This window comes from Eptesicus fuscus, chromosome 7 (genome assembly GCF_027574615.1).
Source record: "Eptesicus fuscus isolate TK198812 chromosome 7, DD_ASM_mEF_20220401, whole genome shotgun sequence".
In the NCBI taxonomy this organism is placed as follows: Eukaryota; Metazoa; Chordata; class Mammalia; order Chiroptera; family Vespertilionidae; genus Eptesicus; species Eptesicus fuscus.
In genome coordinates this window covers 84,006,848-84,032,893 of record NC_072479.1, presented here as the reverse complement: position 1 = coordinate 84,032,893, position 26,046 = coordinate 84,006,848, and the positions used below count along the sequence as shown (strand labels likewise).

The following is a 26,046-nucleotide window of genomic DNA, read 5'->3' as shown; positions in this document are numbered from 1 at the left end:
GTTCAACTCCTGGTCAAGGGCATGTACCTGGGTTGCAGGTTTGATTTTTAGATCAGATTGTGGAAAATTCATTTTAAATATTAGTTAATATGTTTACCATATTACTATTGTGCAGGCAACTGTGTTAAGAATTGGGGATAAAATTAGTTATAAGATATGGCTCCTGTTCCCATTAGTTATAAGATATGGCTCCTGTTCCCTAGCTGAAATTGGAAATACACTTTTAAAAAATGCCAGTATCACCCTGGCTGGTGTGGCTCAGTTGGTTGGAGTATCATCCTGTACACCATGAGGTGACAGGTTTGATTCCCCATCAAGACACATTATCCAAAAAAATTTATACTGAGTACTGGCCAAATGCTCACAAATGCCCCCATTGAACCAGCTTGACCAAAGTTAGTCAGGCTTTTCTCTTCCTCACAGATCCCTATATTTTATCTAGCTCTAAACAAGCCAATGAAGAGTTCTTTAATACTTAAAAAATAATTAATGTTTTTATTGATTTTAGAGATCAGCTGCCTCCCACACGCACCACAACCAGAGATCGAACCCGCAACTTGGTATGTGCCCAGACTGGGAATCAACTGGCCACCTTTCGGTGCACGGGACAACACTCAACCAATGAACTCTTAGTCCTCTCTTAAGGATTCATTCTGAACATCAGCTGACCACAGAAAAAGACATACCTCCTGTTAAATTGCCCCTGTCAGGCCATCTGCTAACCCTCACTTGCTTATCTCACTCTCCCACAAAGATCCTGCTGGCACTATTCACTTCTACTATAAGAGAAAAGCCTTTTTCTGTTTGATTTTGAAATACCTGCATATCTCATGGTCAGAGCATTCTCCCTATTGAAATAGTATACTATCTAATAAAGAGGGAATATGCTAATTCACCCTCACGCCGTCGCAAAAGATGGCAGCGCCCACAGCCAATAAGGAGGGAATATGCTAATTGCTGCCCCACCCTCAATGATGGCGGCGCCCACAGCCAATAAGGAGGGAATATGCTAATTGCTGCCCCACCCTCAAAGATGGAGGCACCCACAGCCAATAAGGAGGAAATATGCTACCTGACTGTCACGTCCTCAAAGATGGCGGCACCCAGTCCCCTCAGCCCCGCCGGGGTGGCAGGCACACGGCAAGGCCAGGCCCACCCCCAGGCGGGCCCGGCTGTACTGCATGCCTGCCTCCGGAGTCCCCCAGTCCCCTCAGTCCCCCAGCCACCCAGGGCCAGCCCAAGGTGCAGGCAATCCTTGGATGGCAGCTGCCCAGCCACCCAGGGCCACCTGAGGCTCAGGTAACCAGGGCCGGCCAAAGCTTGCGCTGCCGGCAGTGGCAGTAGCAGAGGAGTGATGGGGTGTCATCTTCCTCAGATCGCCGGGTCACCTCCCGCCCCCGAGGGCTCCCGGACTGTGATAGAGGCCTGGGTGAGGAAACCCCCCCCTCCAGTGAATGAATTTTCATGCACCGGGCCGCTAGTTTTAAAATAAAGTCTCTCCCTAAATAAGGATTTATTTTTAATTGATATCTGCATGGTGATGTGACTTGGATGAGGACTGGACGTCACCTATGAACTCTTACCATCCTCATCTCAATAATGTCACTTTGTGAGTCATTTAAACTCCTCTCCTGTTCAGAGGAGGGATCTTTCTTTGAGTTCAACTCTTAAAACGGTGCTCCATCTTGTCTACAGCAACATAGTAAAGAATTATTTTAATATTTTCAAGCAAAGAAAATTTTTCTTTGGCTCTTTTGAGTAGAGAATCACACCCTGACTCAAGTCAGAATATTCCCAGCTCTTCTATGAGGCCTCTTCTATTTTCCCTGGAGTCCTCACAGGAGAATATTCTTTCCCAGTCTCTTTAAATCCCTATGTCTGATTTAAATGTCTAATCCCATAGGTAACTCTCATTCTATTGGGAACCTTCCCTCTCCTTCCACGGACTGCACACTTCACCATAACAAAACTACTTTAAGTTCAATAACCTCAAAAAAATGGCAAAATTTTCCTAAAGATAATTTAGAACATCAATATCCTCCTTGGGGAAATTTAGGAGCTCCCCGAACTGGCTCATCTAAAACCTCTCCTTTCCCATCACCCTCTGCTCTTCTTTCCTCCTTTTTACCACCTCTGCCTTGCCTTTAGCTCTCTGCAATTCTTAATCTATCCTCTTTTAATACTCCAGACTCTACCATCCCTCTATCCACCCCTGTCAGACCTTTCCCTTCCCATTCCAGCCCCTTATCTCCCTGTAGTCATTTGAGCTTTAAGGTTCCCTTTTCCCCACTAGGGACTCATGAGGGGATCAGAGACCTGAAGTTTAAAAACCTAATTGGAAACAGGCTGAATCTGTTAACCATTCAGATGAGCTTTAGAAAGACCCAGACAGCCCTTGGTCTCTCTTCTTTTCCTCACCCAACATTTAGTCCACAACCTCCATAAGACTACACATCTGAGCAAAAAAAAATCTTAAAGGTCTCCTCCACGAATATTGTTGAGGACACTTCAATCCTCATACTGACTGAGCAGGAAACACAATTATGGTTTTAAAAAATGTAAAGGTAAAGAAAGAACAAGAACTAGCTCTTTTATATCACCAGTGAATTGTACATTTCAAACTGAAGTTATAAGCTCTCTACCTGTGTCTATTATATGTTTTCATGTTATTTATAGGTATGTTATATACATAAAATATTTCTCTACCTCCAGACAGTATTACCAATTATAATTTTAGATTACAAAATCCCTTAAATGAGTTCTATTCTGATATACTTGAAGATAAATGGGACCTCATATAAATTAAATATTCCTAGGATTTTCAGAAATTAAGGAAATTAAACTTCTTATACTTTCAAAAGTATTTTTATAGAAATTAACCCAAATGTTTTAAGAATCTGTTAACATTTAAATAAACCTTTGGCAAATAAGACTAGTTCAATATTGCTGGCTTAAAAAAACAGCTGTTTTTTTTGAGTTATCAGCATTAAGTATGACACAAGCATATATTTTTATTCTACTTGAATATGTTCTTTCTAAACTTTTACAAATTTCTGATAGAATAAACTAGCATTTCATCTACATTTGTAGCTAGCCAAGTTAATTATTATTCTGACAAACTTTCTTTTTTTTAAAATATATTTTATTGATTTTTTACAGAGAGGAAGAGAGAGGGATAGAGAGTTAGAAACATCGATGTGAGAGAAACATCGATCAGCTGCCTCTTGCACACCCCCTACTGGGGATGTGCCCGCAACCAAGGTACATGCCCCTGACCGGAATCGAACCTGGGACCCTTGAGTCAGCAGGCTGACGCTCTATCCACTGAGCCAAACTGGTTTCGGCTGACAAACTTTATTTCAACAGTTATTATGTTTTGTAATAAGCAAACTTGAAGATAGTTTCCAAAATATTTTAATAACTTAAAACTTGACACTTGCCCTAACTGGTTTGGCTCAGTGGATTGAGCATCGGCCTGCGGACTGAAAGGTCCCAGGTTCGATTCCGGTCAAGGGCATGTACCTTGGTTGTGGGCACATCCCCAGTGGGAGGTGTGCAGAAGGCAGCTGATCGATGTTTCTCTCTCATCGATGTTTCTAACTCTCTATTCCTCTCCCTTCCTCTCCTTAAAAAATCAATAAAATATATTTTTTTTAAAAACTTGACACTTATGCTAAGGTGATTCATGGATATTCATTAAATACCTACGTCACTTCAAAGTAAGAGAGAACAGTTAAGTATAGAAGCATTCCAATTTTATACAGTTTTTGTTTTGTTTTTGCCTCTTATTTTTATGGTACCAAAAAGCTTTAAATATCTGTCTATTTAATTAACATACTGATTTTTGCTACATTGAGAAGTTGTACTATCACAAAATATATGGTTATAAAAAGTTGTAAGATGTATATTCATAAGCTCTGCCTGTCTACTTTTGGCGTATCACAGACAGTTCACAATTATTCGCCTCATAGTTTTCTCTGAAAATAGTAGGTATTATAATTTTAAGTTATAATTTTATGCTAATGAGACTACTAAGAGAAATAGTGACAGAAAAGAACACTGTATGCAAAGTATGTAGGATGTGTTTTTAATAAGGAAAAAGAGTCCGGCCGGTGTTGCTCGGTGGTTTAGCGTCATGATTCGATTCCAGTCAGGGCACATGCCTGGGTTGTGGGCTCGATCCCCAGTAGGGGGCATGCAGGAGACAGCCAATCAATGACTCTCTCTCATCATTGATGTCTCTCTCTCTCTCTCTCCCTCTCCCTTCCTCTCTGAAATCAATAAAATATTTAAAAATTAAAAAATAAAAGAAATAAGGAAGAAAACAGCCCTAAAGTAAAAATGACTAATTCTTTCAGAATAAGAAAGAGAAAAATGTAGGACAAAACTTGAATGGATGTAGGAAGTTATAAAGAGTTCATGAAAAAGGAATTTTGTTTGTTGTGGTAACAGTCAGCTAAGATTTGATGAGCTTATTTATAAGGTTTACAAAAAGCACTTGAGTATCAAATATTAAACTGATGCAAAGCTAAAATTTGGTTTTCTATTAAAATGACAATATTTTCTTTGTCTGCTTCTAATAAAGTTTATAAAAGGTTTTCTGAGTAATCTCCCTAGAAGGCAAAGATTCTTTGTGTTATCAGAATTTCCTGCACTTAATGTTGACTCTGTCATGTCTGAGTACAGTAATGCACAGCATAACGATGTTTTGGTCAACAACACATTGTCTATGACAGTGGTCCCATCCTATATAATAAAAGCCTAATATGCAAATCGACCAAACGGCAGACCGACCGTTGGAACGACTGGTCGCTATGATGTGCACTGACCACCAGGGAGCAGATGCTCAATGCAGGAGCTGCCCACAGCCCACAGGCCTCAGAGCCAGCCAATGTGGGTGCCAGCGGGGGGCCCCCCCCTGATTGCCCTGCCGGTCGCCCCCTATATCAGCCCTAATCGCCAGCCAGGCCTAGGGACCCTACCTGTGCACAAATTTCGTGCACCAAGCCTCTAGTCCAGTGGTCGGCAAACTGTGGCTCGCAAGCCACATGTGGCTCTTTGGCCCCTTGAGTTTTTAGCAAAGGCCAGCTTAGGAGTACCCTAATTAAGTTAATAACAATGTACCTACCTATATAGTTTAAGTTTTAAAAATTTGGCTCTCAAAAGAAATTTCAATCCTTGTACTGTTGATATTTGGCTCTGTTGACTAATGAGTTTGCTGACCAGTGCTCTAGTCTGATTATAATGGAGCCTGAAAACTATCACCTAGTGACATCATAGCTGTTGTAGCATTACGGTATAATGCATTACTTACATGTTTGTGGTAATGCTGGTATAAACAAATCTATTGCACTGCTAGTCATATAAAAGCATAGCACATAAAATTATGTACAACACATAACACTACATAATAATAAATAATAAATGGCTGGTGAATTTACCATACTATACTTCTTACCTTTTTTGTGTGTGTACCGAAACCTGGGACTGAACCACTTTTTATCATTATTTTAGACTGTACTCCATCTACTTATTAAAAAGTAGACAGTATGCTGTTACATCAGCAGCAGCCTCATACATATTTACCACATGTCTTGATTGCATCATTTCCTCTTGCACTTGATTTAATCTCATGTTGTTTTATACAGTAACATGCTGTATAGATAGGCTTATAGGGTAGGAGCAAAAGACTATACCAGTGACATTCAACCTTTTTCATCTCATGGCACACATAAATTCATTACTAAAATTCTACAGCACATCAAAATTGTAATTTTTGCCAATCTAATTTTAAAAAGGTATAATTTTGATTCATTCATACTCGACGGCTGTTATAGTTGTATTGGCTGTTGTCATTTTTTTATTTGACAATCTAAGAGAAAAGAGGTCAGTGCCTCTGACTAAAATAGTCAGGTATTGTGTTTTAAAAATTCTTGCAGGCCCTGGCCATTGTGGCGCAGTTTGCTGAGTGCTGTCCAATGAACCCCAAGGTCATGGTTTCAATTTCCTATCAGGGCACATACCCAGATTTCCAGCTCCATCCCAGATAATCGGGGTAGATACAGGAGGCAGCCAATCGATATTTCTCTCTCTCTCTCTCTCTCTCTCTCTCTCTCTCTCTATCCCCACCTCTTCCCCTTCCTCTCTCTCAAAAATCAATCAAAACATTTTTTAAAAATTCTTGCAGCACACCAGTTGAAAATTGCTGGGTTCTGTATCCCATTTAGCCTAGGTATGCAGTAAGCTATCCTATCTAGATTTATGTAAATATACTCTATGACGTTTACACAATGACATAATCGCCTAATGATGCATTTCTCAGAACATATCCTCACCAGATTGTAATATAATGTTAATCATTACATTAAGCAGAGCATGACTGTACTTATATAAACAAAGTCTTTTCAATTTTGAAAGAGCTAAGGTTCTTTACCATCATGTTCCTCCCTATGTAAACTTTTAAAAAAGATTTTTGGCCGACTTTGGTTAAATAGGTAGCTATGTATTTTTTCTCATGACCTATTTAATCAATTTTTCAAACCTCTTGATTTTTTACATTCTGTCTTTTCAAAATCAAATGGTCCCCTTGAGGTTCATAAGAATTTATTCTTTCACCTAGTAAAAAGAGAGGTGTTAAAAATAATTAGGTTTATTTGATCAATGTCATGATTTACATGGGAAGCATTGTCAAATCAAAAGAGATTACCCTCCCCAAGGTTAAATCTGTATGGGTAAAATGTTAATATGATTAGTTCAGAAATTGTATATAGTTCCCAGAAATTAATTAGTACTCTCATTGTCCGTAATGTTTCTATTTATTAAGAGTCCCAAGGCTGCTTTGCCTAATATTAGACAACAGTATAGTATCACAAGTCATAATTTCAGTTATACTTTTTATATTTTATATTAATAACATATTTATGTCAAGTTGGTCACAATCTGACTTCTTTAATTTGAATACAGCATACTCTAGATAGCTAATGGTTCTCAACTGGGGATTCACATCACTTACTTTATAGACTTTTATTATACAAATGTTTAGGACGTACTCTAGACTTACTCTTTTTTAAAACAATGTTAATCATATTTTGTCTAAAACTGCTTTGGCCTTGGCTGGTTTGGCTCAGTGGATAGAGCATCAGCCTGCGGACTGAAGGGTCCCGGGTTCGAGTCCAGTCAAGGGCACATGCTCAGGTTGCAGGCTCAATCCCCAGTAGGGAGTGTGCAGAAGGTGGCCAATCAATGATTCTCTCTCATCATTGATGTTTTTCTCTCTCCCTCTCCTCTCTGAAATCAATAAAAATATATTTTAAAAAAATAACTGAATACTTTCAACCTCTAATAAGAAGCATTTATTGTAATATATAAAAAATATAAAAATAAAAACTGCTTTGGATTGACGTGATTTTGGTGTGTATGTCACAAAAATCAATCTTCCTTGTCAACTGCATTTTTTTTTCCAGAGAGGAAGGGAGAGGGAGAGACAGAAACATCAATGATGAGAGAGCATCATTGATCTGCTGCCTCCTGTACACCCCACACTGGGGATCAAGCCCACAACCCGGGTATGTGCCCTTACCAGAAATTGAACTGTAACCTCCTGGTTCATAGGTCAACGCTCAACCACTGAGCCATGCTGGCCGGGCAATTGCATTATTATTTTTATTAAAAATTCTCATCAGATCTTTCACTTTTAAAATTATCAGTAATAAGTTAATCACCATCATTTTTTAAGTCTTTTGTAATCCTCAGATAGTTTTTTGTTTTATTCCAATGATTCCCTGAAAGTGCTTACACATGAGTGCTATAGGCCAGAGTGTTTGTCTTCAACAAAAAAAGGACTACTGAAAAATGACTATACCAGGTACTCTTGGGCACAAGCTTCTGATGGCATCACTTAAATAACTTTGAGGCTATATCAGTGGACTGAGTCAGGATTTCCCAAAAGCTAGTGGATAAACAGATGGATTCAGGAGACTGCTAACCCAAGATCTAGCAGAACAAGAATTAATTACATAGGACTGAATAAACTGATGAAGGATGATTATGGGCTTTGTTTAAAATACTGCTGATGCTTTAATGTCCTGTTTTTTGGATATAAGGAATTCCTGTCTATTTAAGCTACCTATAACTTATTAGCAATTTAAGCAAACTATGCCTTTGTAAACAAAAATAAAACATTTACCTTTTTCTCCCTGCCTGGCACCTTCATAATTCAAAGATTCTTATTGAGTATTCATATTTTCAGGCCAATATAATTATTTGCATAGGTTCAGGAAGAGTCTGTCCTCCTCATTGGAAACACTGGTTATGCAACCAAGGCTTTGACTGGAATGCCATATTTGAAAGTGGTGCTCATTTAATCAAATATGATCAGACACTTTTAGGGAGCTCTGGTTGACTTTACCAAGTCAATACTTACTTGCAGTCCTCATGGGAAAACTGGACTGATACCTGGCTTACAGAGTTCCCAGCCTTACAGGTGAAGTAAGCAAGGTCACTTCTAGGCAGGCTCAGGAATCCTACGATACTAAGATACTTTGAGAACTTAAGAAATTCACCCAAATCTATAGATACTGCAAATGAAACATGATGGCGATTTTTTAGCTTGGCTTCCTGGTCTCAATAGGCTCTTATGAAAGTCCAATCCAAGATTCCTTATAAAAACTTCCAGCAAAGCAAATGTAAAAGGCCTAACCTACATAAATAACCAGGCCAAATCTAATGAGACCACCTTCACAATGACTCTTATTTTATCCCATTGTGGACTAAATATTTGTGGCCCCCACCCCCAATATGTATGTTGAAATCCTACCTCCACTCATGTGATAGGAGTAGGAGGTGGGAGCTTTCGGAGGTAATTAGGATTAGATCAAGTCATGAGGGTGGAGTCTTGTAAATGGAATTAGTATAAGATTCAAGAAAGAGCTTACTTCCTCTCTCTGCTCTCCACCTTGTGAGGACATAGAGAGGTCAGCAGTCTGCAACACAGAAGTAGATCCTCACCAGAACATGACTATTCTGGCACCCTGACCTTGGACTTCCTGCCTCCACATGTAAGAAATAAGTTTCTGTTCTTTGTAAGCCACCCAGTCTATATTATTTTTGTTTATAGCAGCTTGAACTGACTAAAATATATCCCTAACAATGACAAATTTTGTTTTAAACAACAGGAAGACTGACCAAGTGCTCACAATTGCCCATTACTTATCCACTGACTTGGCTTGACCAAACTTTAGTCAAGCTTTTCTCCTTTCCCACAATCCCCTAAACTTTGGCTTGCTCCAAATTTAAGCTAGTACACATAGAACTTTTCCCCTTAACAGTTCATTCCAAGCATCAGCTGACCGCAGGAAATAAAAAATTCCATTTATCATGCAATCTGCTCACCCCCACCCACTTGGCCCACATGCCTACAAAATTCCTTCTAGCCATTCTCTATAAAAGTCCTTCTGTGTTTGATTTTAAGATGCCTGCAGATCTGGCTATTAGAAATCTTCCCTATGGTAATAATAATTTTCCCTATTGAATAAAAGTCTCTCCTTACCTAAATCCAGAATTGTTTTTATTTAACCGTAATGACAAACCACCTATTTGCAAACTACAAAATCAGGCTAACAATTATTTTCCTCTTTCAAAAGTGATTAGTATCATTTTCAAAATCATAAGGCCCAGGTAAAATTAGATACATACAAAAAGCACTGCATATAAAATTACTGTCCAGACCAGCAACCTGGCCTTAGGTTAGTCATTCATCTTTCTAATTTATAAAATGAAGAGGTTGGGCAAGGTAATTTCTAAAATCCCTTCTGTCCTAGATATGAACTTTGGTAAAAAGGTTTAACTGGGACAAAGCTATTCATAAGTCAATACACAGAAATAATATGCTGGTGACCTACTCAGTGTTTCTCCAGCAAAAAAAAAAAGGAACATAGATTTTTTTTAAGACTATTTCTGTAACTTCAAAAACAGATTTCAGAAATAATTTCTCAAGATAAAAATTCCAATGATCAAACCCACACTCACTCAAAAGTACTCTATATGTCCATACAATGGAATATTATTCAGCCATAAAAGTGAAGGAAATATTGATAATGCTACCACATGGATGAACCTTGAAAACATTATGCTAAGAGAAAGAAGCCAGATATAAAAGGCCACATATGGTATGATTCCATTTATATGAAATGTTCAGAATAGGCAAATCCATAGAGATAGAAAGTAGATTAGTGGTTACCAGAGACTGGGGGGAGGGGAAATGGGAAATGACTGCTAAGGGGCATGGGGTTTCTTTTTGCGGTGATGAAAATGTTCTAGAATTAGATAGTGGTGATGGTTGTACAACCCTGTAAATATACTAAAAACCACTCAACTGGATACTTTTAAAATGAACTTTATGGTATATGAACTATAAGAAATATAATTAAAAGAAATATCTTTTTTAAAATAGTGGGTTAAAAAAGTACTTGAGCACATTAATTATATTATTGATGTAATAGTTAAATCCTAAAACCAGAAAATGTTACATAATCCACATTTCAAATTCAACCTCCATTATATGATTTATGTCTAATTATTATGATTAGTTTTTCCTAATTTGTGCTAAAAAACACTTTATAGTAATTACAAATTTATAATTTAACCACGTCTAATAAATGATGTGAGACAAAACACAAAATGAAACTCCAAATAAGACTGTATGAACATCATGAAAAATCCCATCTTTTTATATTGCTTTAAATATAAAATTTAGAATACCTAATATGTGCAAAGCTCTGGTACATTGTGATATATGAAATAAAAAACTCTACTCTTGAAACACCTTTTATCTCACAAAGGGCTGTTGTCCTCACTGGCATAAATCAAGAAACTGTTACAAATAAATACCATATACTGTGTAGATAAGAGTTCATGCTAACGAAGGTCAGCTGTTAGCTTTCTCAGACTTGCAAAATATACTATCTTTAATTGATATATGGACATAAGCAAATTACACCCCCCATAAAGCTGGTCAATAATAAGAGACTTCTATCCCTAAATCCTTTACTTGATGTGGCTTTGGTCCAGGAGTGATCAAGTGATGACTAACCAAGGCCATTAGAGAAAATGCCTTCCTGGTCAAACATACATTATTTGATAAAGGTACAGTTTTCCAGTATCTGAGTGACTATTTTCTTGAAAAAATATGACCATTGCTGACCATATTCACCTCTGCATTTTTATTTTTACCAAGAATCTAATCAATAACTTTAGGACTAGTGTCAACTAATAACTTAAAAATGCACTTAATTTTTTATTTTTCCCTGAAAATGTGGTTGAACTTCTCATCCACAATTTCCTGTCCCTTTCCAAGCAAGGTATCACAGAAACAAAAATTAGCAACTCATATTACAGCTAACAGAATCACAGCACTGAAGTATCAGTAATTTTCATCAAATTGAACCCGGGCACATTTCAATATTTTCCAGCCCCACACCTGAATTTCTTGAACCTTTTGTGAGGATAACACAAGCTTGAGAAACAAAAATATTTTCCTAATAATATCAAGTAACACTGTTTTTATTATTTATGATGAATTATATTTAAAATGAATAATTTCAAGGACAAATATCCTATTCTTAAGATTGCCCAGTCCATATATTTGATTAAGTTTCAAAGTTATACACATGGAGCAGTGTTCTATTCATTATGATGGGCTCATTTTACAGAAGATACAAAGAATGGTGCAACGTGCAATGCAGGTAAAATGCAGTGTAGCATTTACCCATCCTACAGGGAGAAGTACATCAACTGAACAATTTTAATTGTTGTAAACAAAAAATACATAAGATTTCTCAATTAAAAAATGTCTTGATAAAATTATTTTGCCCATAGTTAACTCAAGTAAATAAATATCTCAATCAAATGAACTATTTCTCCTCTAGCACATTTATAATAATCACCTAAAACAGTGTTAAAGTTTTAAAAGTTTTAGAAGTTTTAGAAGCGAAGTCCTTTAGAAGGTAAAATAAATTTAGTAGATAGTGGCCATCTTGTTTATATAAAACAAAATAGAAAATATCAGAAGAGTCAAAAAAGTTAAAAACCACTGACCTAAAACTATTGAGTACCTAAAACAGTGTCTGGCACCTAAATGTTTCCTGAGCATTAATATTTCTTTTAATTTAGCCATGTTAATAATAGTTACCAATTATTCAAAGTCTACTATGGACTGTGCACTGTACTACCCATTTATAAACATTATCTCATCAGTTCCCAGTCACCTTGTAAGGTATTCCCATCTAACAGAAGAAACAAAAGGTAAGTAACTTGCCCAAGGATACATAAAGTGGTAGAAGATTTGGTTAGTCAACAAAACCCATACCTTTCTATTATAGTGCTTTCCTTTATAATCTCCTCTGAATATAAATTTGCAATAAAATTTCCATAATGAAAATAAATTTTCTCATTAGTTGCCCATGGCCTAAATAGAACCATAACCTGTGTTGTCTATCCAGTATGTTCAAATTGTAAGTTCACATAAAATATTTTCCATTTATATACTCCTTCACAGAATCTCTTTTTATATTAAAAAAAAAAAAGTCATTTCTGATAGCCGAAGCATGTGTAACTATATGAAAACAGTATTTCAGTTCAACAAATAGAAAAACCTCCAATTAAAGCAAAAAAAGAAAGAAAAGAAAAACTGAACCATGCGAAATCATTTTTAGGCTGGTTATAACACTGAGCTGAAACCTTAAATTTCAAAACCAAATTATTCCCTAGCCATATGAGCAAACCTTAAGGTAAGTAAATAAGTAGTGATGAAAATATCAGATTCAACTACTGTATATGAAACTGTCATCAAATATCAACTCAGCTGAAACCGGTTTGGCTCAGTGGATAGAGGGTCGGTCTGCCAGTCTCCGCCCACCCAAGCCTGCTGCCCGGGTTCGATTCCGGTCGAGGGCATGTACATTGGTTGCGGACACATTCCCGGTAGGGGGCGTGCAGGAGGCAGCTGGTCGATGTTTCTAGCTCTCTATCCCTCTCCCTTTCTCTCTGTGAAAAATCAATAAAATATATTTTAAAAATATATATATATATATCAATTCACATGAATCACCCAATGCTTGAAGGTTCCCTTCAAGTGAGTTGCTTGGAACAAAGGTTCAGCAGAATGTTAAAAAGATTCATGTTAAAATGTATTGTCAAGTTTGAGAATAGTGGGTTAAACTAAGTTAGAACTGGTCTTTCTACCTGGGGATGCCTGAGCCCTTAATATGTACATATGAATAATGAATCTCCAAAAGAAGGATTCATTATGCTAATGAAGATAAAGTGTACAGATATTAAGTGACTTATCCAAGGTCACACGACTAGCTAATGACAAATTTAGAACCTAATTCTCCGGATTCCCACTCCAAAATTCATTCTACCTCCCCAAGGCTTCAACATACCTGATATTTAAAAAAAAAAAAAAAAAAAATTTCAAAGGTCACTTAAAAAAAAAAGTTTTTAATGTTTTTAGAGAGAGGAAGAAGGAAAGATAGAAAAACTGATAAGAAACATCATCAATTGGCTGCCTCCTGCACGCCCCCCATTTGGGGATCAAGCCCCCAACCCTGACCAGGAATTGAACTGGTGACCCCTTGTTCATGAGTCAATGCTTAACCACTGAGTCACACCAGGAGGGCCCAAGGATCACTTTTATAAAAATACTAGAGGCCCAGTGCACAAAATTCGTGCACTGGGGGGGGGGGGGGGAGGTCCTTCAGCCTGGCCTGCACTCTCTCACAGTCTGGGAGCCCCGCGATTGATAGCCCCACAGAGGGAGGCCCTGCCCACTGCCACCAGCTGGGTAGCCTGGGCCTCCCTCTGAGGGGCAATCATGGGGTGATGGCGGAGCCCCCCCCCCACCCCACCCCCGACCAATTGCATCGCACCCGCCTTGGCAGTGGCAGTCAGTGCTGGGTCGCTGCAGCGCCCGTGACCCAGGAGGGACCGAGAGGTCAGCAGTTCAGCCCGCTTGCCAGTCTCCGCCCACCCAAGCCTGCTGCTCACGCAGGTTTGGTCGTCCTTCAGTCGTTTTGGACGTTACAGACCCTGGCTCTTTATATATTAGGAATTAGGATAAGATGGCAAACAATAGTGGCTTGTCCTCAAAGTATTTACCACAGCCCCACCAAAACAACAACAACAAAAAAAGGTAAGTAGCAAAGAATTTTTATAAAACAACAAAAGCCTCTCCTCCTCAAAGTAAGCTGGGACATGGTATTTACAGATTTTATATACTAATGGTATCTAAAATATATATCCTTATAAAAATATTTCCTCTAGAAAATCAGAGATATAATATTTTCTAATCAGTACCTAGATGGAACTAAGAGAATGGCAAAAATGACAACCTAGATTGTGAGGTACATCAGAGCAGCAACCATGTCTATTTTGCTCACCAATATACCAGAGCTGGATATATAGTAGGTACTCTATACATACGTATTTGCTGAAAGAATGAACAATAAATCCCTGCTTTACCATTAATTAGCTGTAGGATATTGATCAAGGTATAACCTCTCTGAATCTGAGTTTCCCCACTTGCAAATAAAGCAAAATGATCAATATCTCTTCTACCTTTAAGAATTCATGAATCTTACACAAATAAAATCTCAAATCCCCAGCATTTGAGGATAAGTCCACAATCAAAAATTTTAACAAAAAATAACATTTGCAGGTCACTTCATATTCATTACTTCATTCATTACATCCAATAAACCTGCAAATTAGAGCAATATTACTACCTACATTTTACAGGTAAAGAAACTGAGGTCCAGAGAAATTGACTGACTAGACCAGAAATACAAAGTGAAATATGGAGTTTAAATCCAGGATTTTAGGATTGAAATCTCCAATTCTTTCCATTACATCTCTAGTGATAGGGACCGAAACGCAGCCTAGATTACAACTGCATTATTCCCTGACTTTCAGCTACTGATATAACAGGGTTACAGGACAAAAGGTCTCCCAATTCTCTCATCATCTCATCTTCCCAATGTTAAAGCTTCAACTCTTCTGTGAAGAAAAAGGACCTTAATGCAACAAATTAATCACATTTTTCTCCTTGGAGCCTAAAGTTAACTAATATCACTATTATAACAGAGAATGACATTATTAAAGAATGAAAAGAATCTAAATTATGAATCAAAATCTTTCACATCAAAAGATAGTTTTAGTTCAAATAATATGTATTTACAGTCAAGTTCTGTTAAATTCAAAGACCACCTTATACCATTATTATGCTACATTTAAAATGAAAACTCCACTTCTGGAAACTTTGTTTGCTAGTGGAAATGAGGCTATTTAAACCACTAATTCTTAGGTCTTGTTACAATACTACCATACTTCAAAATAATACTTCAAGTGCAACATCTCTTAATTCCAATAATGATAGGCTCAAACTTGGTGTTAAAATAAACAAATGGCATTAACATCATACCCTTCCCCTCCAAGAAATACAATTGGGCAACCAGAAGCGTATTGACTTATGGATTTAAATGTCCCCTTCGACTTATCAGCAGACTCCCATATTTGTTAACATTATTAACTTTCTGTCTTAAAATATAGACATATGCGATGTCTAATATAATTGCTTCTCACAGCTACGGCAAAACCCCCTTTCAACAGAGCGTATACTATACTAAAATAAGCACATTTATTAAAACAAAACCCCCTTTCAACAGGGAGTATACTATATTAAAATAAGCACATTTATTAAACCTCTCTGGTACCTAACACCACATTAAATCCTCTGCCAAGAAAATTAAATGAGCATTATCTTTCTGGGGTTTGCATATGGAAACAGTTTGGAATATGCTTAGTGGGTCCTAATTATTAAATATAAGTAGCTATAACATTTAAATACAATAATCCTTAAGAAGAGTAAAGAAAAGAATTCTTTCTCAAAAAAAAAAAAAAAAGAAAGAAGAGAAAACGGTCACTCACGCTCATCCAAAACATATACACACAGAAATGGCACACCTGGCTCATTTATATCACAAGATCGTTAGTTAACTGTATCGTGTTTTGGGGGTTTAACAAAAGTTTAGTCTGTTAAATTCACAGCTAAAAATCGCCACTGACTCGAGAGGTCTCATGCCTGAAAAGAAATGACCATGAGCACAAGTGAGAATTTTGACAATCCCAAAGCCACAAGCCCCTTGCATCCATGAGGACCTTCCATTCCGCTGCTGGTAAATGCTCAATAGCATCAGACTCCTCACCACCTTCAACGCTGCCAAGTTGGAGAGAAGCTGTTGAAATCTTCCCGGCCCCGTCAAACCTAGTGAACTGTCACAAAATAAAAGCCGCAGCCTGTGTGACAGAGCCACGGAATGCACGCGATTCTCAGAGCGCATTTACCTAGAACAGGCTAAGCGTACGGACCCAGCTGCCCAGCAGTCAGTCAGTCCCCCCGGGGAGCGCACGCAGCAAATGATCCCTTAGGTCCCAGACACAGGCTCCCTTTCACACCGGGATGACTTTCCTGGTCAGTGCCAACTGTACACTCGCAGGCTCCGAAAATAGTGGCAAGTCGTGAACACCAGGGATTACAAGGGCGACGCTCCCGTGTCACTGCGGGCTGAAGCTCAGGAGATGGACTCCCAGCGCTCACTCGCGCGACCTATCACCTCGGAGTCCCTTTCCAAGTGCGCTCTCCCCCAGGATCATGCAATGCCCAACGGAAGCCAATTATTAGTTGTAACGAGGCCTGGAAACACAGTCCAGGGGCTCTAAAAGTTCACGGAAGAGAGACACAGAAAAGCGGGGGCTTCGAGGGGGGGAGAACCACCTGAAAGCATCTTGGGCTCCAATGCCCGAAAAGCCAAACTATATGCAAAGACCCTTCTTCTCCCTTGAGGACTCCAGGCAGAGCGAGACACACCGCCCCTCGGCCACTCGGACAGCGTGGGGCTGCAGGGGTTCCCTAAGCGCAGCCGCCCGGGCGGGGGCTCCGAGGCGCCCGGGGAAGGTCCGGCAGCCTCGGCGGGGGGCTGCAGCGTGGCCAGGCAGAGCGCACAGCCCCTGCTCCCGGCCCCTGCTCCCTCCTTCCCCACGACCAGGCCTCTCCTCGCTCCCGGTCCCCCTTTCCTCCCTCTCTCCCTCCCTCCCCTCCCCCAGACACACACAAAACAAGGCCACCTCCCCCCCCCCCCCCCGCCGCCCAGAACCCCACCAACTTTCCCGTCCCCCCGTCCCCCCACTCTGCCCACCTCTCAGGAGCACACAGAAGCTGCAGGCCAGGAGGCTCCTCAGCACGGCCCCCATCTTCCCTGCTCGCGTTCTCTCCTCTCACCGGCGAGGGGCGGCCAGCAGAGGCGGAGGCGAGGAGCCGGGGCGGCCGCCGCAGCGGCGGGTCTGCACGCTCATGCTTCCCCGCTTTCCGGAGAGAGAAGAAAGAAAGGGGCACGTCAGGGCTCCGCGCGCGCCGCCGCCGCCGCCGCCCTCTCTACCGCGCCGCTCTGGTCGGGGATCGCGCGACGCCAGCGTCTGCTCCCATCCCGCCGCCTCCTCCCCCGGCGCCCCGCTTCCCCCGCGCAGTTCCTCATTCAGCCTCTTCCTCTCACGCAGCGGCGCAGGGATACGGGACGCCCGCCGCCGCCGCCGCCGCCGCCGCCACGGGCTGCGCGCACGTCTCCCTGCGCGGGGCCGGACCCTGCCCCGGCACCGCCTCCAGGGCAGGGAAGAAAGGAAATGGGGGCGCCCCCGCGGCCTCTGCTTGGAGACCCCGGGAGATGTGCCTGGAGAGCCAAAGAGACCTGGAGGGAAAAGGCCGCCTGGCGACGCATTCCAATGGGATTCTTTCCCGATCCGGCTGCGCCGGGTCCCTCCCCCCGCCCCCCCCCCCCCGCGGAGGGTGTGAAGCGACGTCGAACAACATTGGAGCCGGCGTGGTCGGGACTACTTTCTGCGGCTCGGCCGGGCCGCCGCCTGCTCCGCTCTTTGTGCGGCTGCCACCGGCCGGGCCAGGTGCGGCTCCGGGTCCACGCCGGCCGCCACCTGGGCCGGGCTTCTGCGGGGGGCGGGCGGCGGGCCGGGGGCGGCCGAGCTGCAGGTCCACGCTCCGGGAGCCACGCGGGTCCCGACACGGGGTGATGAGCTCAGTCTTCCAGGGTTGGAAATTGGTGTAAGCATTTTTTTTTTTTAAAGAAAAAATAGCAGCCAGTGCTACTGACACCAGCTGTAAACGTGGATCTGGTGAAGGATGTTCAAACGACAGCTCAACCTGAGATGTTAATTTTCTCCTGGTTTCCCAGAACTACAGACCTCCCCCAGGATTAAGTCAGACCAGAACTGAGTTCTAAACGAGCAGCTACAGTTCCTAGATAAATGCGTCAGCACCTAAGACAGAGCAAAGGGACAGTTGGGCGGGAGTAGTCTTGGGGATTTTACAAGTTGTGTGTATGACGAACGTTTGGCATGTTTGGATGATCAGTTCGCAGCTTGAGGAGGAAAGGATTCCCCAGAATCTCAGACTGCTCCCGCTGCACCGGGCATTCAAGAGCAGCGACCCAGACACCGCCCGGGAACTGCGTGGCTGCTGCAGTCCAGGAGGGCGCACCACGAGTTAAATCAACTGGAATGGAGCCAGCAGGTCCCCCTGCCCAGCTGTCACACGCCCTTACCTGGGGCACAGGGGCGAGGAAGGGGAGCTAAGCTACTCCAGCAATGTTACTAGTAACTCAGGGACATTGGGTTTCACTCAGTGCTGACACACACAGGATCACATCTGACACTTAAAAACTACCCTGCGGTGAGGCAGGTTGTGTTACTTGTTATCCTTATTGCAAACATGAGGAAAAGGAGAACCTGAGGAGTTCAATGACGTATCCAAGGCCACTCAAATGCCGAACAGCAGCCCCCAAACCAGGTATTCTGACTTCACTCCCCTCCTCCCAAGAAATGTATGCTGAACCAGAGCAATCCATGTCTGTAAGACTGAAAGACAGAAGCACCCAAGTCACTTTATCCTAATTTTACCTATGAAAGTCTAGCCACCATTGTTATCTTCTTCCAAAAATTATGTCAATACGTTGCAAGCTTTGCAACACATAACCTCAAAACACATAACTGAGAAACATGCTTTTCAGCAATAGCCTAGGGCAGTGGTCGGCAAACTCATTAGTCAACAGAGCCAAATATCAACAGTACAACGATTGAAATTTCTTTTGAGAGCCAAATTTTTTAAACTTGAACTTCTTCTAACGCCACTTCTTCAAAATGGACTCGCCCAGGCCCTGGTATTTTGTGGAAGAGCCACACTCAAGGGGCCAAAGAGCCGCATGTGGTTCTTGAGCCGCAGTTTGCCAACCACTGGCCTAGGGGATGTATTACTGTAAAGCTACTGAGGCTGTGGAGACTCCATGATGTCAGTGATGAAGACATGAGCTTCGGAAGGAGAGATGGGTGAGGATCCAACCCTACGAGTTGCTAGATGTGTGACTTTGGGCAAATATATAAATGCACTGCACTTCAGTTTTCTCCTCTGTAGAATGGGGATAATGCCTTCTTCAGGCTTGTAAGAGGGATTAAATTAAATAATGTCTATATAAATTGTTCACCGTGTAACCATTTCTTTTCTTTCTCAACTCCCTTAAGATAAATTGTATCATAGTAACATGGATTCTTGGGAAATAATAGAAGAAAGACAAAAATTACCTGCTCAAAATGTTTACTGTAGAATTATTTATCATTGAAGATAGTCAATAGTGAAGCCAATAAAACAATCCTGAGGACCTCTCACTTTCCCACGCCCCTTCCAGAATCCATAGAGGGACCCTGACAAAGTGGGCGCACAGTCCTATTTACAAAAGTATGATAATTTGTATTCTTTCTTTCTACATCCCTCAAAATTGTATCAATTTCATGTTTCACAAAACCTGGATCTCTTCCTATTTATAATAGAAAACTGCGTAAAAGCTGTTTTTTATGTTTTTTAAATATGTTTTTATTGATTTTAGAGGAAGAGGGGGAGAGAGAGAGAGAGAGAGAGAGAGAGAGAGAGAGAGAGGCATTGATGTGAAAGAGAAACATTGATTGGTTGCCTCCTGTACACACCCCCACTGGGGATCGAACCCACAACCTGGGTACGGGCCCTGACCGGGAATCAAACCCAAGACCTTTTAGTGCACAGGACAACACTCAACCAACTGACCCACACTGGCCAGGGCAGGCTAAGGTTTTTTAGGCTATCTACCTATGTAAGGAAATGAGATGTACAAATGCTGAAAAATAACATTTTGGAGGACAATTCAACAGTGTTGTAAAATGTTTATAGTTAGCTAAACTTAAAAGCATGTAAAAGTACATGTACATTTTAATTACAGCTATGTAAAATATAAATATATATACATATATAAACAAACACATTATATATCTCACATATATAGATATGTAAATATATATCTCACATATATGTAAATATATATCTATATCTCACATTTTTGAGCAAAGACTGAAAGTAAATGCACTAAAACAGGCATTAGGATGGTGAAATAAGATATTTACTATACTGTTCTTAAATTTCTTTTAATGTATTATATATTCTTTTACAATTTTTTAAAGGTAGTTAAGTGCAAATCTATAGCTTAAGCTTAAACTCTAGCCTAAATACTGTTCTTCTCACTACTGAACTAATTTGTTTTTTTGCATTCATTCAAGTACCTATTAAATAATCAATGCCAGTCACTGTGTCAAAAGTCAGGGGATGAAACATGAGATTAATCATAGTCCCTACCCTCAAGGGCCTACAACCTAGTTTGGAAACATTAATACAACAAATAATTAAAATTTCTATAGTGCAGGAGTGTACCATACTAACAAGGAACTCAAGTGCAGAAGTGTTTAAGTCTGCCTGAAGAAATTACAGAAGGAAAATAACCCTAAAACTGAGGTTTGAAATATAAGAGTTTGTCAGGGCAACAAGACTGGCAAGGAATTCCAAGCAGAAGGATAGCATGGCAAAGGCATGGAATTGTGAGGGAGCTCTCAGCATGTTGGGGATTTGAAAGTAGACCCATATAGCTAAAGCATAGATTGCTTTTAGAGAGTGTCAGGAAATGAGTAAAGGTCATTAAGTAGGTATTAGATAATAAAGATCTGTTTAAAGTTGTGCTGAGAAGTTTAGATTTTAGCCTCTTAACAATGTGGACATTACAGGTCTTTCTCCTTGGTTTGCATATTAAATAAGTTCTCTGGCAGCAGTGTGGATAATAGAAGGGAGGCAAAGGAAAAGGTAGGAAGACCAGTGAGAAGTTATTTTTAGTCTATGAAAAGGATGGTCAGGACAGCAGCACTGGGGACTGAAAAGAAATAATGGATTTCAGGAATGTGAAATCAAAACGGCAGGACTTGGTGACCTATTAGAATTGAATTGAGAGAGAGAAGTCTAGAATGAAGTTTCTGAATTATGGACCCCAATGAATGGGAGTCTCATTTACTAAGAAATGCATAAGGAGTATTTCAAGAGGGGGTGATGATGATAGTTAAACAATGGTTCTTTTATATTGGCAGTGCCTATAAAAACACCCAGCTGGAAATTTGTTCTATGAAAGTTTGAACTCAGGGGGAAAATGGAAAACACAGCTATCAATGATGATGGTGGAGCTTGGCCACCACACAACCCAAGGGACATATTGTAGAATATTGAATAGTGTGCCTGAATAATAATTACCGCAGTTTTCTGGACAATGACAGGAAAACGTCTTCAGGAAGGGAAACCCTATTCTAATTCAGGGGAAGTCACCTTTGAGCCACCTCATTGGTAGGCTGAGGGTAGATAGAGATTATAGTTGAACCCATAAACTTACCTAACAGGAGACCAGAGCATGTAGTGTGACTAGGAAAAAATGAGCTAGGGAAGAACCATGTGGTATACAAGTATCTAGGAAAAAACAGAAGAGAAGCTAGGGAAAGAGACCAAAAAGAGGCAGGTGGAAAACTGGTTTAAAATGGTGGCACAAGAGAAGGTGTGATCAGTAATGACACGTACAGTGGACTATGGAGAAGTCTGCTAAGAGAAGCACTGAAAAAAGGACGTGTGGAATAACTTCCCAAAAGGTCATTGATGCAACCATGCATTATACCAGTATTTTAGGAAAGCAATCTACTTTCAATGAGTAGAACATACACCCCTTTTAAACAAGAATCCCACATCTTCCTATCCACAAAAAAAAACACAAAAGTTTACAGAGATATGTATATGGATATTATTATAATACTAGAGACCCAGTGCACGAAATTCTACACTGGGGGGGGGGGGGGCGAGGAGGGGGAGGTCCCCTCAGCCCAGCCTGCACCCTCTCCAATCTGGGACCCCTCAGGGGATGTCCAACTGCTGGTTTAGGCCCGATCCCTCTCACAATCCGGGACCGCTGGCTCCTAACCGCTCACCTGCCTCTTGCCTGATCGCCCCTAACAGCTTCTGCCTGCCGGCCTGATCTCCTATAACTGACCCCCCCTGCCAACCTGGTCACCCCTAACTGCCCTCCCTGCCAGCCTGGTTGCCCCTCACTACCCCCCTTCCGGCCTGGTCACCCCTACCTGCCCCCCCTGCCGACCTGATCGCCCCACACAGCCTGCTGTTCGGTCATTGCGTGAGGGCATCTCGACCAATTTACATATTACTCTTTTATTAGTATAGATTGTTTGTAATAGAAAATAAACACAACAGCCCTGGCTGGGTAGTTCAGTTGGCTAGAATGTTTTCCCAATATGCAAAGGTTGTGGGTTCGATCCCTGATCAGGGCACATACAAGAATCAACCAATGACTACATAAATAAGTGGAGCAACAAATCTCTCTCTCTCTCTTAAAAAAGTAGAAATAAATACAACAAAGAAAGCCTGCAAATATGACAATTTTATATGGTTCAACCTAATCAAAAGAACCTGAATGGTCTTCAATGGGGAATAGTTGAAAGAACAATGGTATATCTTTATTGTGGAATTTTATACCGCTGTTAAAAATACAGTCAAGCCCTAGCTGGTTTGACTCAATGGATAGAGCATCAGCCTGCAGACTGAAGGGTCCCAGGTTTGATTCTAGTCAAGGGTACATGCCCAGGTTGCATGCAGGAGGCAGCTGATCAATGATTCTCTCTTATCATTGATGTTTCTATCTCTCTCTTCCTCTCTGAAATCAATAAAAATATATTTAAAAAAACAGTCAAACCTCGATTCTCAAACATGTTACATCTTGAGCAATTCGCTTCTGAACCTGACATCCCTTCCATGCTGATACCTGTATGATCAGTCACGCGCCTTTCAGGTGACAAACAAAGGAGAAAATGCATGAGTCAGTTTGCCGCTAAACCTCACATTGTTAACATCTCAGGAAATTGTGCTGTGAATATTTTCTTTTCTTTCTTTTTTTTTTTGCTTTTGTTGCTTCTCATTATTAAATTTTCATTTTTTAACTATACATTTCCTTTTTGTCAAATTTTCATTTAATGTCATGTACTTTTTGTTTTTAAAGTGTTTGTTTATAGATTAAACAATACATTAGACATGTACTGTATATAAGAAAGATTAAAACGAAATCATTTGGGGGTTTGGAATGGATTAATTCAATTTACATTATTTCTAATGGGAAAAAATGATACGGTTTTCAACCAGCCTTCCAGATTGAATTAAGTTTGAGAACTGAAATTTCATTGTAACTATATAGATTTGTATGTATTGATTTGGAAGTATAGACTTGATATGTTGTTATTGAAGAGCAAGTTAGAGAATAATATGTATGGTGTAATGGAATTTTTATTTAGAGGAAAGAAGCAATGAAGGGAAAGAAGATAGAAGGAAACTTAATTCTACTTTAGACACCTTCTTATTTAAGATACTATGAGGACCATTATTTTTTAACTAGAGGCCCGGTGCATGAAATTCATGCACTTGGTGGGGGGTCCTCAGCCCGGCCTGCACCCTCTCACAGTACGGGAGCCCTTGGGGGATGTCCAACTGATGGCTTAGGCCCGCTCCCCGCAGCGAATGTCCTAAGCCAGCAGTCAGACATTCTTAGCGCTGCCGCGGAGGCAGGAGAGGCTCCCGACCCTGCTGCTGCACTTGTCAGCTATGAGCCTGGCTTCTGGCTGAGTGGCGTCCCACTAGGGGGCAGCTCCTGCGTTGAGTGTCTGCCCCCTGGTGGTCAGTGCGCATCATAGCGACCGATCATTCTGCCCTTCGGTTGATTTGCATATTAGCCTTTTATTATATAGGATTCAAATGACTGGGTCTTTAAAAATTGCTAATAAAATTAAAGTGAACAAAATAGTCATTGGTAATTTTAGACAAAGTGATTTCAGAAGATTTATGAGAATCCAAGCAAGAATGCAGTGAACTGAGAGATTAATGGGAAACAGGGAGGTTTCCCTGTTGTTTTTCCAGAATTTTGTTGTTAAAGGCAAGAACACAATTGGGTGGCTGGAAAGAAATTTGGAGGTGGCGGAATTGGGGGTTGACTTGGTTAGGATTGATTGGTAACTTTTTAAATTTAAAAGGAACATGGTCATATTTATAACAGTGGGTGATCTAATAATGAATGAGGAAAGAAAAGAGACTTCCCAAAGGATCTGGAGCTCAGCAGGACGGACTGGCCTTGGATGGGAGGAGGAGACCAGCCACTTCTGGATGAGAGGAGAATGAGCGTGCCATCAAGGCTGCTGAAGTTCCAGCTCCCTTCCTCCCACACCCACTTTCACAGGCTTCTTCCAGAGGTCTTAGGAGGGCCCTTGGCAGTGATTTAATAAGGCCATATTAGATGTGCATGAGATTTATTGGGAGAGTGTGATAGCCTCCAAGGTGATAGCCCCCAATAATTCTTACCTCATGATAGTCACACCCCTGTGAAATCCTCTCTCTTACTGAAAAGAGGTGACCTGTTGCTGCAATGACAGAGTGTGACTTTAAGGTTAGACAATAAAAGACATGATGGCTTCTGACTTCCTCTCTCAGAGCACTTTCTGTAGGAGAAAATCATCTGCCATGCTCTCAAGGACACTCTGACTCTATGGAGTGGTCTACATGGTGAAGACTAAGAGGTCCTGCCAACAGTCAAGTGAACCAGCTTGGAGGCAGATCCTCCAAGATCAAGCCAAGCCATCAGATGACTGTGCTGGGGCTAACACCTTTTTTTCTTAGGGGGGGGCGCGGGGGGGACGGGAGAGGGGTCTAACATCTTGACAGCAACATCACCACAGAATCTAGACATCTAATCTGCTGCCAAATTCCTGACCCACAGACACTGTGAGAAAATAAATATTTATTTTGTTTTAAGCCACTACATAATGGGGATAACTGCTCCACAGTGATGGGGAACAGGAGAAGGGAGAGAGATCCTTCAGACTGAGACACAGTCGGCCCTTTGTGGGAGGAGATAAGGAAGGACTGGAGTAGGAAAGGTCTTGGACAGCACAGTTCCAAGAATGGATTGACCGGGTAGATGTGGGGTTCCCAAGCCAGAGTTACCCGTTGAAGAATTCCTATGTCTTGCCAGAATGGGCCTACTTTAGTACTCCTGCTGTGATCTGGCACTGACTGGGCGTAACCCGTGGAAAATACAGCCCCAGAGCAAACAGGGCAGCAGATCCAGGGCAGTTGTCAGCACTGTCAGTCAATTATGCTCCCTGTAGCAAGAGTGACATATTTTTATAGCTACCCCAGCAGGTCTGAGAGTGTGACAGTCTAGTAGCAATGAGCACAGCTAATGTCGAGACCTTGGCTTCTAAATATATTTCCCTTTGAAAGAAACAAGGATCCCTTGTAGAAATGGCTGATACCACATCTGAGTATGAGTCTAGAACAACTTTGTTATGCAGAGAGCAAGGAAGGGCTCAAGGAATGATGGGAACAGGTCACAAGGACATAGAAGTCAGTTTGAAGGGACTTCCGCTGGCCAATCAGGAACAAGTTGAGCATCAAAATTAAAAACAAGAGCAAAATACTATAACCCACTGAGTAAAATGGGAAGTTCTGAGCACAAACAGACATAAATAAATAAATGAGTACATCAAAAG

The 26,046-nt window shown here is 41.0% G+C and overlaps 1 protein-coding gene across 1 annotated transcript in view; it reads right to left on the bottom strand.

Annotated features, from left to right (window-relative positions):
* LRP6 (LDL receptor related protein 6) overlaps positions 1-17,310 on the bottom strand; it is a 137,972-nt gene extending 120,662 nt beyond the window's left edge. Inside the window, exon 1 of the mRNA XM_054719268.1 lies at positions 17,250-17,310. Coding sequence (XP_054575243.1) covers positions 17,250-17,304 — 55 coding nt within the window. The 5' untranslated portion in view covers positions 17,305-17,310. The remainder of the gene's footprint in view (positions 1-17,249) is intronic.
* Positions 17,311-26,046: the final 8,736 nt, after the last annotated feature.